The following is a 15,009-nucleotide window of genomic DNA, read 5'->3' as shown; positions in this document are numbered from 1 at the left end:
AGGGAATAAGAACAAAAGCTAAAATGGGAATAATACACTGACAGCTTACAACACTTTCGATTGTTGTAATGCCTACCATTGATCATTCCCAATTCCCATCCGGGATATTAGAGCGGAGGAGTTAAAAACTAGTTTACATTCGTAGCTGATAAGAGATAGAGGACAATTTATATAAGAACGTTAGTTCGCACAATATAACAAACATTTTTGCTAAAAAATTTTTCCCGTAAAGTTAATTAATTCAGCAGAAATTGGATGAAAAACTGGATGTATATTAATCCCTGATTTCCAATTCAACCAATCGGAATGAATAGGATTCAATTTCGATTCAATCAAATAGATTTCATATTGGATTCTATTCGATTGAATTGGAATTCTATCGGATCGAATTGAAAATTTGAATCGGAATTTAATCGGACTTTTTTTCAGAGCTGTTTGATCAGCCAAGATCATTTACGACCAGATTCATAAACAGATAATGAAAAACAAGACCATAACTACAAAATTTATGGATAGAATTAGAATTGAATTTTTTATTGGTATAAGGAAAACCCAAAGCTGTTAGCACATCATTTCGAACACATCATTTAAGTCCTGCGGCAGTATATGATCTTGTGTAGGTATAGTTAATTTATAATCACTGTATATGGAAGTCTTTTGAATGTTACACAATGTAAATAATATATATTACTGAATTGTTCTTTTTATATAATATCAAAAAGATATTATGTAAATTATCCTAGTCCTTTAACTTATAAAAAAAACCGATATATCGTGCCGTTATCTTACATTTAAGAATGATAAAAAAAAATTAAGCCGGAAGTATCTCGATTAAATGTTTTTGATACATACACGAATTAATTTCTTAAAAAAATTCTCTAAAGAAAAATAAATAAAAAGTTTATATGAAAACAAGTATACGAATAGAATCGTACATACAAATAGAATCGTGCATTAACATCATACATACATGCTTTCATTCTAACCTAAAAGTTAAAACCAACTTATATACAAAAACAAATCAAACCTGCATTGAATCTGCACTAATTATTTCACCACCATATTTACGTGCAATACCTAATGATAATTTTGTTTTTCCTGATCCAGTTGCTCCTAAAATCACAATTAGAGGTACACGTGGTAACATTGTTTTTATTTTCAACAGAACACTACACAAAACACAAATATTTGACAGTTCATAACTTCCATGTGATTCATACAAACACATTACATGTGCGGTACGCGCATAATAACATCCATATATACATCGATTTGCAAATGCATAACATCACATATAATGTCTGCCTTTAGCTCAAGTTAATTTACTGAGGCATTCTATATTTCACTTTCTCTATTCAGATTCAGAATACTGAATACAATAATCTAGTAAGATCTTCTAATTTCTATGAACATTGAACTCTATTACTCTAGGCTGTGAAACTATTTTACTCCAGGCTTTGTAGCTGGACTGTAGAGAAAATCTATCTAGAGACCTCTACATGCTAGATCGAGTGTCTATTTGTGCCTTATTCGATTTTTTTTTAAGTTTCACAATTTTTTAAATCAAGTTTTCGCCTAAAAATTCTAAATCCTTACATTTTCTTCGATATTCGATTAAGATTTACGTGTACGTCATTATCCTGTCAGCAAAATGGCAAGTAAGAAAATAAAGAAACCTCAAATTTTAATTCAAATATAGGATAACATTGAATACAACCATACAATCTTGATGCGATACAAATTAAACACTTAGGCTTAAAAAGATAAAACTAAGTAAATTAATTATATTTCACCTACTAAAGCTTGACAGAAAAATAACAAAATGTATCAACTGCCCAGTTTGCAACGTAACCCCTTTGTACGGGCCAACATTGGTATTTCTGAGCAGACATAGATTACAGAAATCGGTCATTCAGCGACCAATACAATGTACCGTCAAGTAAAAAAATATAGCACGTTCGGTTTTTGAGGCCTTCATTAATTGTCAATTATTGCCCCATCAAATAATTATGCAACTTTGTAGAATGAAAAATAAAATCGCAAAATATGCCATGATAATGAAAGTTTATTAAGAATAGTAGCGCACATATTCTGCTGATAGCAAATTACATTTTTTCACAGCGATGACAAAATCTTACGACATTCACCCAGCATAATATGAGCGATTATAACCTCAAATATTTGTTTTTACAGCTCGTGAAAAAATGTACGGGATTATTTAATATAATTATGAAATAATAATAAATTAATGGTAACCTTTAATATTACTTGTCTCATAGTTACGAAGAGTTTACAATGTTTGGATCAAGAAAAGATTTGGATGCACAATTTTCGCTATCGTTGTAAATGCTCTTTTTTACAATGTACGCGCGAAGTCACAGCTTTAAGTGTGGCGTCGAATTTGAAATGAAAACTAATAGTGTATCTTTGGTTTACTACAGAAAATCATAAGAATTCCAGAAATTATACGTTTTGCAAATCACACAATATCAGCACAGCTTTGTTCACACGGAGCAAATTGCATTCTATGCTCGATAATGTTATATGGAATGGACAAGATGAAAATGTACACTTTTATATGAACGACCGATAATGGCTCCTTACCAGGTCAGTCCATGCGAACGGCCAGTTAGTGAGCAGTATTGTGTTTAAATAGAGGAGCTGTCAGTGTTGGTTCAGATGGAGCTGATATTGGTCTTTCCATGACCTCGGGTGGACACTAAAGAAACTTACGATATGGCGCTTCTGTCTCCATCAATCAAAAAACAGATACCACCGTCCATCTTTATGCTATTACCTTGCAATATGTTTTAATTTACAACGTGGAAAATATAAATTGAAATTTCCCACAGACCATTACTTTGAAATATAATAATAATTTTCGTATTTTGAAATTTTATATCGTAAATGAAATGTTCAGTACATTTAGTTTTATATCTACGTAATGTAAAAATAGTCCAGGCTCTGCGATTATAAATTAAATATCTAGTGCATAAATTAATGATATTATTAATATTGAAAATTCCCATGCCGGAAATATAGCATTTGGCATTTTTTATGCTGGTTTAATAATTTAACAAATTTAGTTAATAAAAAAAAGGAGTATAAGCTTTTATATTACAATCTACATTACTATATCTATAAAAAGGCACACAAACAAACAAAATTTGAACTTTATTAGGAAATTCAAATCTTTGTTTTGGATAATCATGGATTTTTAAAAGGAAAAAATATTAAATAGTCATAAAACATTTAACGTGTATAAAAACTTAAAAAGAATTCGCTGATAACGATTTGAAAAAAAAAATTATCAATAACCTTAAATTAGCGCGTGTATACCTATTTAAAAATATCCTTGAAATTAAAAATAATTGTAAAGCTATCGAAAATCCTTGAAATTAAATTTTTTGGAATAATTAATAGAAAATTAAAAAACATTTGCGGTTACAGTCTTCAGGTATTCTAACAACACTGAGCATTGACGTTAGAGTTCGTATTGCCGAACTGGCCTAGGCGCTTGGCATGAATCCAAAAGGTACGGGGTTCGAGTCCTGGTGTGAGTGTATTTTTTTAAATTCCATGCAATTTGTTTATCAATTACCAATTTGCTTCATCAGAAAAATATTGGACTGATCTTTAAAAATCATATCCCTCATTATTTATCCTGATGATTATCAAAATTTGCCTTCAAACAATTGGTGTCTCTGAGCTACCCTTCAATAGAATTCAAAAATTTTCAGATCATGTCAGAGAAAATTTCGCCTTGAAGTTTCCTAATTGAAATAACATACTTATTTAAAAAAAAAAACCAAATGTAAACATACTTATTTGCCTAATTGAAATATTTATAAAATATTCTGAAACAAATTATTTACCGTGAATCAAATATCGGTAGCCTTCATATTACAAATAAGACCATTACCAGCCTACCAGTGATTACAGGTCTTATCACACCGAATAATTACCAATACGTTAAATTAAATATAAAAAGCTAAAAGAATTTCAAGTAGCAAATAATAAATTATTTTCAGTAGTAAAATTTACAAATGTTTATTTTTCTTACTGATAAGTAGAATCTCACAATACTCAAATAATTTATTTAAAATTTCCGCACTAAGGTTGTTCTCGTATTAGCGTATAACCAAAAAAACTTTTTGGTATAAAGAACATGTGACCGAAATCGGTCCTATTCGGTTTTTTGAGCTCATTGTGCTACCGAAAAAATGTTAAGAAACTATGGGAAGAATTTCTTTTTTAATGTTATATACCTCTGAATAGGACCGTTTGCCTACAAATGTTTTTTCCTATATATTTGCTTCGGTTCTGGCTCTGGTTTGAACTCTTGAACGATTCATTCGTTGGAGAATTGAATCCTTTATAGAAACTTACTGACCGCCTACCTAAAATCAGACCAGTCTCGCCCAGTGTAGACTACCAGCAGAACATACCTAAGTAAATCAGTAGGCAAGCGGATCCTTATTGAGTTGAAGGTCAATTGATTTTCATAGCATTACTCTCCACAAGGATCTAATCTTTAAACAAAGAAGGTTCATCATGACACAAAAGAAAATAATTCAGTGTTCTTCACGGGGTAGTGACATCTATCAGTTTTAAATCATTCGAGGATTCAATCGTTCAAGACTAGGATAAGTTCCAATCCTGAGCTCATGAAACCGATTCAAATACGTTAAAATTCTACTCCGATTCAATCCTTGCAAGAGCAATGTACGTTCTCGTTGCCATGATAACTCCATTTACAAATAACTGTAGGTAATGCTAGCTCGGAGATTTAAAGTTAAGAAAAATTAATCTTCAGACCCTCTATTCCTGATGTATATTAAATAACAGACACTAAAGTCCCTATAAATAAAAGCCTGGCAACAACGTATCCATTCCGTGAGAAGTTTAACCGACACTATATAATAAATTGGCAGTACATAGTCGGTGTGATACTGAAGTCGTGTGAGTGCGACCCCTGTAGTCCACACGACTAGCTTCCCAGAGGGGAGCAAAACAATAAAAAAGTTCTTGTTAGCCTTCATAGATTATTCTTCGAACATGTACTGCAGCTTATGCTGGAACGATCATTATCTCCATAGATAAATGATGCGTTTTAACCACTTTTCAGTTTCTGTTTATTCAGTTTTTTCCAGTTTTTTTATTACCATTAAAAAACGGCGTAACTAATTCTGCTGAAAACTCTTTTAGTTCTTAAATAAGCCCCGTTACGTGTTAATGTCATAACTGGTTCGCGAGAAAATCGAGGCGAAAGAATCCGAACGAACATACGAACATACGCACATACGTACACACACACAGAGACGTCAATTGAAAAGTATTGATTCGGATATTAACGCCTTGAAGCCGCGGAAATATGTAAAACTGGAGATTTCAAAATCGGCCCCCTTACATTAACTTCCTCTGGGAAGTTATTAATTTGAAATTTATGACAAAACAAATATAAATTGACAGCGTCCAGTATTGATATCAAATATCGAATATTCAGCATAAAATTTATTATACACGTAACAACAACACTGGCCGACAAACGTAACTTCCGACACGGGGTATCCCGGTTCAAATCTAGCTGGAAAAGTTTTATGACCATAAAAGTGTTACACATTTTCCATCCTATTTCTCAGCTGTCAAATGTATTACATGCGATAAGGAACTTGATTCCAAATGAAACAGAACTAAAAGTTTAAAATGAATGAACAACCTTAATATGTGTATCATACCATATTTATTATACAAATATGAATTTATATAGGTACATTTAAACAGTGTATAAACAATTGTTGCACAAATCGTAATAGGAAATTGAATTTTTCTGATAAGAGAAAAATATATATTTACACTTGAATAAAAATGTTGTAGATTTGAAAAATTTATTACGGGCTTTTCATCTTAGTAATATGAAATATTATACAACTACAAAGGTATATTTATAAAAATTGTATGTCGTACAATGATTCAGCATTATTATTAATATTTTTTTTTTATTATTCTCCCAGAGAGGCAGCTCTTCGAAAATCCTATTATAATTTTACATGGCCATCGACAAATAGACAATGAAAAAGGCCGTTTTTATATATTAATAAGAATAAAAGCAATAGGGTATTCCACTATTTTTGAAAAAGTAATTCAAAATGTTGATTTTGCTAATAAAAAGCCAGCAAAAATTTATTTCGGAAAAATACACACGCTTTCTTGCCGAAAAATTAAATTAAATTTTAAACCTTTTGATGACGTAATATGGATATCACTATACGAAATAACACAACTAAGTTTGACAGATATATTCATAGACATCTGATTATAATAAATATAAATACTTATTATCTATGTATACATTATTCCCAGCTGTCTACACTGAACTAATTGATGGTCTATGACTCATACCGCTATGACATCACAGCAGAGCTTACCCGCGTTTTAGGTCACGTGATATACAGTTTAAAAATTACGATTTTTAATTTTAATATTTTAAAAGAAAATGAGCTTTTATGACTCGAAATCAGAATATTTAAGTATATTTTTAAATAAGTATATTAATATTGACCTTTTCTGCAACCAGTGGCTGTCCCAGAGCGAGTCGGCCAATGTTTCCAAAGCAAAAAGGGCTCTAAAAACTTTTCCCAAGTTTTTAATTTTAAAAATATTCAATAATTATTTTGGTTGTTTCAATATGTAAAGAAAGTTTCGATCGGATCTAACGAGCTAAGTTACAAATAAATCGCTGTTTATTGCGTATTTATATAGAGAAAAATTTCTATGTACATGTCAATTTTTAGAAAAACTAAAATAATTTTTAAATTTTTTTTTAATGATGAGAAACCTTGAACATAAAATTGAACTTCTATTGTACCTTATATTATCTACTAACGTGTGGGCTCCTATTTTCTTTACAGTTGTGTAGATAAAAACAATTTCGAAATACAATTGTTTTGTAGAAAACAATAAACCATTAACTAAAAAAAGTTCTACAAATAAAATAACACAATAGTTATTAATATTCAGATTGTTCTATATATACTTCAAACAAATTGATGGAATGCCATCCGTTTTTGAGTACCTTTAGATACATACTTTGCTGATAATTTATCAAATTAAGCTGAGAGTAATTCTGGCAAATGAGGATAGTTCAAATATTACGACGTTTCAAGAAAAAAACAACATGGACCAACATTTCATAATTCACTGAATGAACACTTGTTCGATAATTTTACGAGTGCACAATAATGTTTACAATGAAATTCGAACAAGGTACGAAATGCGAAGCCAGGTTGAAATGGTTATATCTCGGCCAATTTTTAACCAAAAAAATTTTTCAGTATACCATTTAAAAAGGAATTTAATGTTTTTTTTTTTATCTGCTGCATTTTTTACTTCTATCTCTGCCCAAAAAAAAAATGCAGGCAATAAGACACAAAATCGAAAATTTGTCATTTTTTATCCCGTTTTTTTCAACTGTTTTGGCATAAAAAACATTTAAAAAAAATTTAATACTCTTAGAAGTTTTGCTTGGTTTACGAGATATTTTGAAAAACTAAAAGCAGTGCTTTTTCACCCCTATCTTCAATTTTCACCGTCTCATTTAATAGAACTCTACGGTTTTTTCTTCTTTAGTAACGCATTGAACGATTCCTGCAATAAAAATCCGTGAACGCCTTAGTTCCTTGTTGCCCAATTTTTTAATACCTAATCAATTTCAAGTCTATCGTTCCGGTAAAAAACAAAAGCCACCTAAGTACGAATTATTAAATGCTGACTATAATAATTTGATTTTTACAATTTGAAATTATTTATATGGCATAAATTTCATTTGATGTTCTTTTGCTAAAAAAATTATTTTTATTATTCACAATGAAAGGGGAACAGTACCTTTAATATGAAATTATAGAGTTATAAGGAAACTTTTCGCACCTCCGGAAAAGTTTCTCATTTCTATGGTATAACATTTAAAAATTTAATACTTGTTCATTTTATTTATGATAGGAAAGGAAAGTTATCATTAATATCCACACTCATGGAAAATGACTTTCGGTAAAATTGTTTCATATTTTGGGAAAACATTCACTTAAACATAGGTAAACCTATCCAGAAAGGCTGACTGTCTATGTTGACACATTCAAATTTCTAGGTAGCTGTGTTTTGTAACCAGAGACATAAATTTAGGAATCAGTTTTGTACAGATTTCTGTTATTTTTTTTAGAATACATGAGTGGAGGAGAGACATGGAATCATGTCATAGTAAGTATTGTGATTGAGTATTGGGCTTCATGTTTGGAAATATGGTAAGGTGGTAGGTTAATTCTTTTTTAACTTAATCATTCAATCGTTTATTAAAAAAATTTCTTTACTTATATTGAACTTATTGGTAAACGTTAAAAGGTTCAAACTGGGTTTTAGCAGGTGTTTAATTAGTAAAATACTGTGCAAGTATATGAACGAACTGTATTTTAAAAAATAGCCCACTATTTTAACGGTCCACCCTAGTCATTCCATAGACCACTGCAGTTTTTTTAAGAATTAAGCCTGCTCATGACTGTCATTAGTTCTGGAATTATGGAGAATCAGATTTATTATCGTTCTAAAAACATATTCAACATATCCGAGCAACGCTAGTATTACGACCAGTTAGACTATAAAAACTTTGGTTAAAAAATTATTAAAAAATTAGGTTTATGACTTCCCATATTGATCTCATATAAAAAAATTTTCAATATAAAGCTATCTTCAATATATTTATTTTATTTCACCTTTTCTTATCGTTAATAAAAATTAATTATTAATGGCTTAGCCTTAACACACATAAATTTGAACAAAAATTATTGTATTATTATTTCATTATCGTTATTAAAAAAAGATTAAGTGAGACATTAAAAAAAAAAAATTATTTTTTTTGTGAAAAATCACATTGATAAGAAAAAAATTATTAAGCTACTTAATAACATAATAATATCGCCTTAGTAACACACAAAAATTAATACATAAAAAAATGATTTTTTTTTTTTAAATAAGATTATCGCCGAAATAGAATTGCGATGTCATTTTAATTTTAGATTAAAAAAAATTTATATTTTAAGAGATGATAACATTTTTATGATAAGCTATTCGTTAAATTTTTTCCTGGTTGTAATCATGGCTCCTAAATTCTTATGTACTTCAGAGAGCTTTTAAGATAGCATGCACGCGACTGTAAAATTATCCTTGAAAGTAATTAGAACGTTTACATCTGAAGTAAAATCGTCCAAGACTACATTTTTTTGATATAAAATATATTGTCAAGGTTCTTCCTGGTTTTAAACATGACCCTTGCATTTTTTAAATTACAACGATAAACTTACCCTTTGGTAAAATGACAATCTCAATACTTCGCTGAAATTGACCTTAAATTGTGAATAATTTACAGCATTTTTGAAGGTAATAATTTCTCTTATAAAAATTTATTGCTTTTTCATGACTTGAAGGATTGTAGAGGAGTGCAAAATTATAAATATCGTTAAAATCCATGATATTTCGGCATAAAAAGGGAGAGGTCGTAAAAAAAACTTCATTGGCACAAACTCAACCTATATACCATTTTTATCAATATAGAGTTTTGGTCAATTTGGAGAGACTTCGGATGTTTGCAGAGCCTTAAAATCCACGGAAATTCAAGAGATTTTGTATAAAAAGAGAGAAAGAAAAACTGAGAAGTGTAACACTCCCCAAAAGATACTTCCTTCATGATAACTCAATTTTCATCCAGATTTGCAACCCCCTGTCTCAATTTGGATATCAATCCATGATATTTTTAAATAAAAAAGGGAGCAAGATGGCTGGGAAGCTAACAAATCCCAAAGAGCCCGTCTTTGACCATCAACCAACGAACTCAAGTTGACGGGGGGTTGCAGGTTTTCAAAGTCTTCAAAACATAGAAAAAAGCGGGTGTCACTCATGGATATTTCCCCCAAATTGCTGAAAACAGCCTCCGCTGTATTAACATCGATATACCTGCACAATCACCCTAAGGCCTCTATTAAAACTTACTAAAAACTAATCATAATTATCGTTACTAAAAATTATACAAAAATCAAACTCTATATACAATTAAAATCAAGGCTAAAATGGTGATAATTTTTGCCATTTAAAAAATGACGTAACTGTTCTTTATAGTCAATATATGTGAATGTATATGTGTACAGTTTTTATTATCACTAAAACACTTTCAATTACGTTTAGAATAGTTCAATACGGCACTGTGTTAAAGAAAACTTTAAGTGAAAGTGTTTCTTGAAATTTTATTGTCTCCTGTTAAAATTAATCTTGTGTAGCAAATAAAGGTAGGAAAATATAAACTTAGCGATAGAGATTTGGCAAGCATTCCACAAGCCTACCTTGGTTATAATCAAATCCAATAAACCAGCCCTTAGTTTGTCTATTTTAGCCCGAAATTCGATCAAGGTTTCTAGCAGTTCTTCGATTACCAGCTCTTGTCTAAGCATCAACCAATTCCAATAAACCAGAATTGTCCAATAAGACTAGTTTTAACCAAATCCAAACCACATAATTATAACTAAATTACAAAAGCTTAACACATCAGTTTAGGAACAAAATAGGGATGGTGTCGCATTTGCCATTTTGTACATAAACATATAAAACTAGACTTTATACCATGGCAAAATTTGAAAGTGAAATTAACATTGATTAAAAAACGAAGAAGTTATAAGCAATCAATGATTTTGCCCATCTCCTTTTTTACCGACTTCAAACAAAAAAGGAGGAGTTTATCAATTCGACTGTATTTTTTTTATGTGTGTTATCTCAGAATTAAATTCTTTATCTATTGGAAAGCTGGTGCTTCCTGTGTGGTCCCCTTTCATTTTGGTTCTGATAACGGCATCTATGAGAAAACCATCAAAGTCTTAAATTTGCATTAAGTATACACGACAAGAGGACGAATAACTCAATATCACGCCAACCGATTTCGATGATTCTTTTTTTAGTGAAAAATTAGTAAGTGTACTTCAGATTCACTAAAAATCACAAAATAAAAAAACTTTTAACAAAAAGAAAACCGACTTCAAAAGAAAAACTTTTCCAAAACAAATTAATATGCACTAAAAAATAAAAAAATAACGTAGTTAAAATTATTGTTATTTTTGGTGTCAGCCAAGGAAACTAGACCCCCGTATGACGTCAATATATCTTCCTCTTTGTTTAATTAGGAATTTTAAACGTTCCTATCTTGCACATTAGTAAAGATTTGTAAAAATTAATCACTTTTCTATTTGTGAAGTGAGAATTCTTCATCTGAAATGTTAAAAAAAAATTTAGTCCGATCCCCTATTGTTTGTTTGAATATTTCAGACGTGAAAACGAAGAATTATTGTAAATTTCCTATTACAAGTGAACCTTTTAAATGAAAAAAAAAATACTCATGATGAAGGTATAATTTTCGATAAACTAAGCCCGTCCAATTCTAGTTTAAAAACACATAAATGAATATTATAGAATTTATGAGTTATTATAATATAAATGAAGTAAGTATAATGTCATAATATGTTATAATATTATTTTGTTTAAATAAAATCATCTTTTTTTTAAATATTAATATTGGCTTTAATTTATGTACATACTGTTTGTATCACTGCCATTGCCTTGTATATTTTAATTATTAAATAATAAATGCAAATTATTTACTTTTTTGTATTTAAATAAACGATGCTAAATAATTTTTATATAGAATAATTATACCATGTATACATATATGAAATATACATAGTATATTAAGTTTAGTCCCAAGTTTTTATACCATGTATATATGAAATACACAGAGTATATTAAGTTTAGTCCCAAGTTTTTATACCATGTATATATGAAATAAACATAGTATATTAAGTTTAGTCCCAAGTTTGTAACGCTTAAAAATAATGATGCCAGGAAAAAAATTTTGTCATAGGTGTTCATAAAATCGCCTAATTAGTCCATTTCCGGATGTCCGTCCGTCCGTCTGTGGACACGATAACTCAAAAACGAAAAAATATATCGAGCTGAAATTTTTACAGCTCAGGAAGTGAGGTCAAGTTCGTAAATGAGCATCATAGGTCAATTGGGTCTTGGGTCCGTAGGACCCATCTTATAAACCGTTAGAGATAGAACAGAAGTTTAAATGTAAAAAATGTTCCATCAAAAATTAAACAACTTTTGTTTGAAACATTTTTTCTTTATAATATGTACTATACTTGATTATCAGTTATGTATGTGCCACATGTTTGTATGTGTAATGTGATAAAGAAATCAACACTGACTATGCATGGTATTTCAACAATTAACTCAGCCAATTGTTTGTTTTCACTTGTTTTAATATGATTTGGGGGCTTGGAAAATTTATTATATTATTCTAGATATCATTACACTTTTAATTAGTACGGATTAAGGTAATTTGATTCTTTTTTAGCCTATCTAGCTACATTCGCAACTAAGATAAAAGCTACAAACATGACTTTTTTTAATAATCAGTTTTCTTACCAAGAACGAGCATTCCTATTTTTTTAAGTAACTTCTAATTATTAATCGTGATAAAATCATCGATTAAAGTCTTTGCATCGATAAATTGACTATATATTTAAATTCAGAGATTAAATCAACCCAATTAAATCAATTTACAATCAATTATTGTTTTATGATAAACTCCTCTATATTCTAAAGTGATACCTACTAATTTAATGAATTTGATTGGTCTGTGAATTCATAAATCTTTCTATTTTCACATCTCCCGAATTAGGAATCAGATCGAAATTTGGTAAAGAGCTTTTCCATTTGTCTTGATAAGCTTAAATTACTGGGTAAATTTTTTGCTATCAATAACGGAACACCCTGTATATATATTAAATACTTTACCAAATAATTCATGTTGCATAATAATAATAATAATAATAACAATATTGATAAGAAATATAACATTTATATTACAGATTATGATTTCTCTCTCTTGAAAAAAAAAAAAAATTGATGATAAGACCTCCTGTAGAGGTCTTATGTTATGAAAAGTGTAATTACATTTTTTTTTGCATTTGCTATTTTTATATAGAAAAAAAGAGATTAAGAAATATCATTATTTATATATATATGGCGTACAAAAAAGTATGTTTTATTTCCAAATGCGTAAATTGTTTTAAAATATCATTCACTAAATAATGTAATAGATTATTAAATATGACAAGTGTTAGAAAATGATTCAATATTACACATGCAGACATTCTCTGAAAGAAATTACAAGATACCCATACAAAATTGTACCGGCGATCTATTTAATATTTTGTAAAAATTAATGCATATTTTATAATTTAGTTAACAGGAAATTTGTCCTACGTATTCAAATAAATTTTCGTTATTTTGAAAGCTCTACTTACGAAATTCAAGCCGAGTTTACATAGTGCCTAGAAGATATGCTTGCAAGTAGAAAGTTACTCGCCTACCTTACTCGTGTGCTGACTTTACTTGACTTTATTAGACTTTTACCGGTGGCTACTCCAGGTATAAGTCGAAAGAACAGAAGGAGGGAGAAAAAAAAAATAGTTGCTCGAACGCCAGATGCTTCCTAATTACATGGATAGTAGCTCGCACGATAAGCTTACGCGGCGTCAATAACTGATAAACCTACACTTTAAAAACACGACAAAAATGACTCTTTTCTATGGCACACAAAAAACTAGAGCAAGCTATTATCAAAGCAGTAATATACCAATTAGTAGTATTTGAACGATTGCCTGCATTTGTCAGTGAAAATTTAGAGAATAATTTAATTTAACTTAATTTTTAGCTTAAATATGAAGAACAAATTTGCCTGGTACAAAGTCTTAAACAAGAAAATACCCCTTCACACAAATTGTTAGAGTCAAAAATTGCTTTGAAATTAGCAGACAACGATTTACCAAAATTGAAGACAGTAACTTACGGCTATAGCCTCATAAATGATCCTAAGGCGTTGGTCTACATAAATGACATATTATTGCAACTGAATCTTGCAGTGTTACCGATGTAATATATTGAAAGTTGTAGTACCTACTTTGGTTTTGCTTAAGAAGCGAAGATTCAAAAGTATCTTCTGTCAGAATCTTTTGCTTTGTTTTGTATGGCTTTTTTCCAATAAACAATAGTACCTACCCTAAGTTGTAATTTTTCAGTTTTTGTCTTAGCAACTAGTTGTTACGAAGATTGCTTGGTAATTTCAAGTGAATTGGCGCGGAAAGATTAATTATGCAGGACGTTTTAAAGTAACTTTCAATCATATTTTCAAACAGTTTATTAAAAATCTTGAAAATATTTTATTTTTATCTGCTGCGGCGACTAAAACGAGTGTAGGTAGTATATTAGGATCGACAAGTCATATGTATACATTAAGAAATAGTGCATTATCGTTCAAGGTCACATTCAAAAAATGATGAAATTTTACCAAGAACTTAGATATATTACCAAGAATTTTTAATAAATATAAAGCTTCTATTATATTCAAATTGTGGGAATTGTATTCATTACCAAAAAATTTCTTCGAACACAGATAGAACTTTATCGGCTCTAATAATTCAAAAGATTTTTTATTAAAGTGAAAAGTGATCTAATTTTTAAACAGAAAAGTTTTTGTATTTTTAACCAGAAAAGTTTTTGTATTTTTAACCAGAAATGTCGAATTTATTTTTGAAATCAACTCAACTCCCAAAATAATGTTTTATCTCGACGTAACTTCCCAGAATTATGTCATCTATATATAGGTGATTTTTAAAAAAGTTTTCAGCTAATTTTTTGGATTGGAATATCGAGAAACGGTAAAATACGTATCTTCTTATTTTCGGAACAATGTGCCTAGTTTTATTTTTGAAACGCGCCTTTCGTATCAAAACTATTTTCTCCTAGGGTATTAGTAGAAAAACTAGACAAGGAGGACGGAATTGATATACTTGGGTATGAAATCTTAACATTTTTCTAAGCATAGACACAGGTGGAAAACATAATAAGGAATAT

General features: G+C 29.7%; 1 protein-coding gene across 1 annotated transcript in view; it reads right to left on the bottom strand.

The window, feature by feature from the left end:
* Window positions 1-1,165, bottom strand: part of LOC123298835 (tRNA dimethylallyltransferase) — a 320,886-nt gene extending 319,721 nt beyond the window's left edge. The window contains exon 1 of the mRNA XM_044880930.1: window positions 1,028-1,165. Coding sequence (XP_044736865.1) covers window positions 1,028-1,147 — 120 coding nt within the window. The 5' untranslated portion in view covers window positions 1,148-1,165. The remainder of the gene's footprint in view (window positions 1-1,027) is intronic.
* Window positions 1,166-15,009: the final 13,844 nt, after the last annotated feature.

The sequence above is a fragment of the Chrysoperla carnea genome, chromosome 4 (genome assembly GCF_905475395.1).
Source record: "Chrysoperla carnea chromosome 4, inChrCarn1.1, whole genome shotgun sequence".
Classification (NCBI taxonomy): domain Eukaryota; kingdom Metazoa; phylum Arthropoda; class Insecta; order Neuroptera; family Chrysopidae; genus Chrysoperla; species Chrysoperla carnea.
This window is presented reverse-complemented; position numbering and strand designations above follow the sequence as displayed.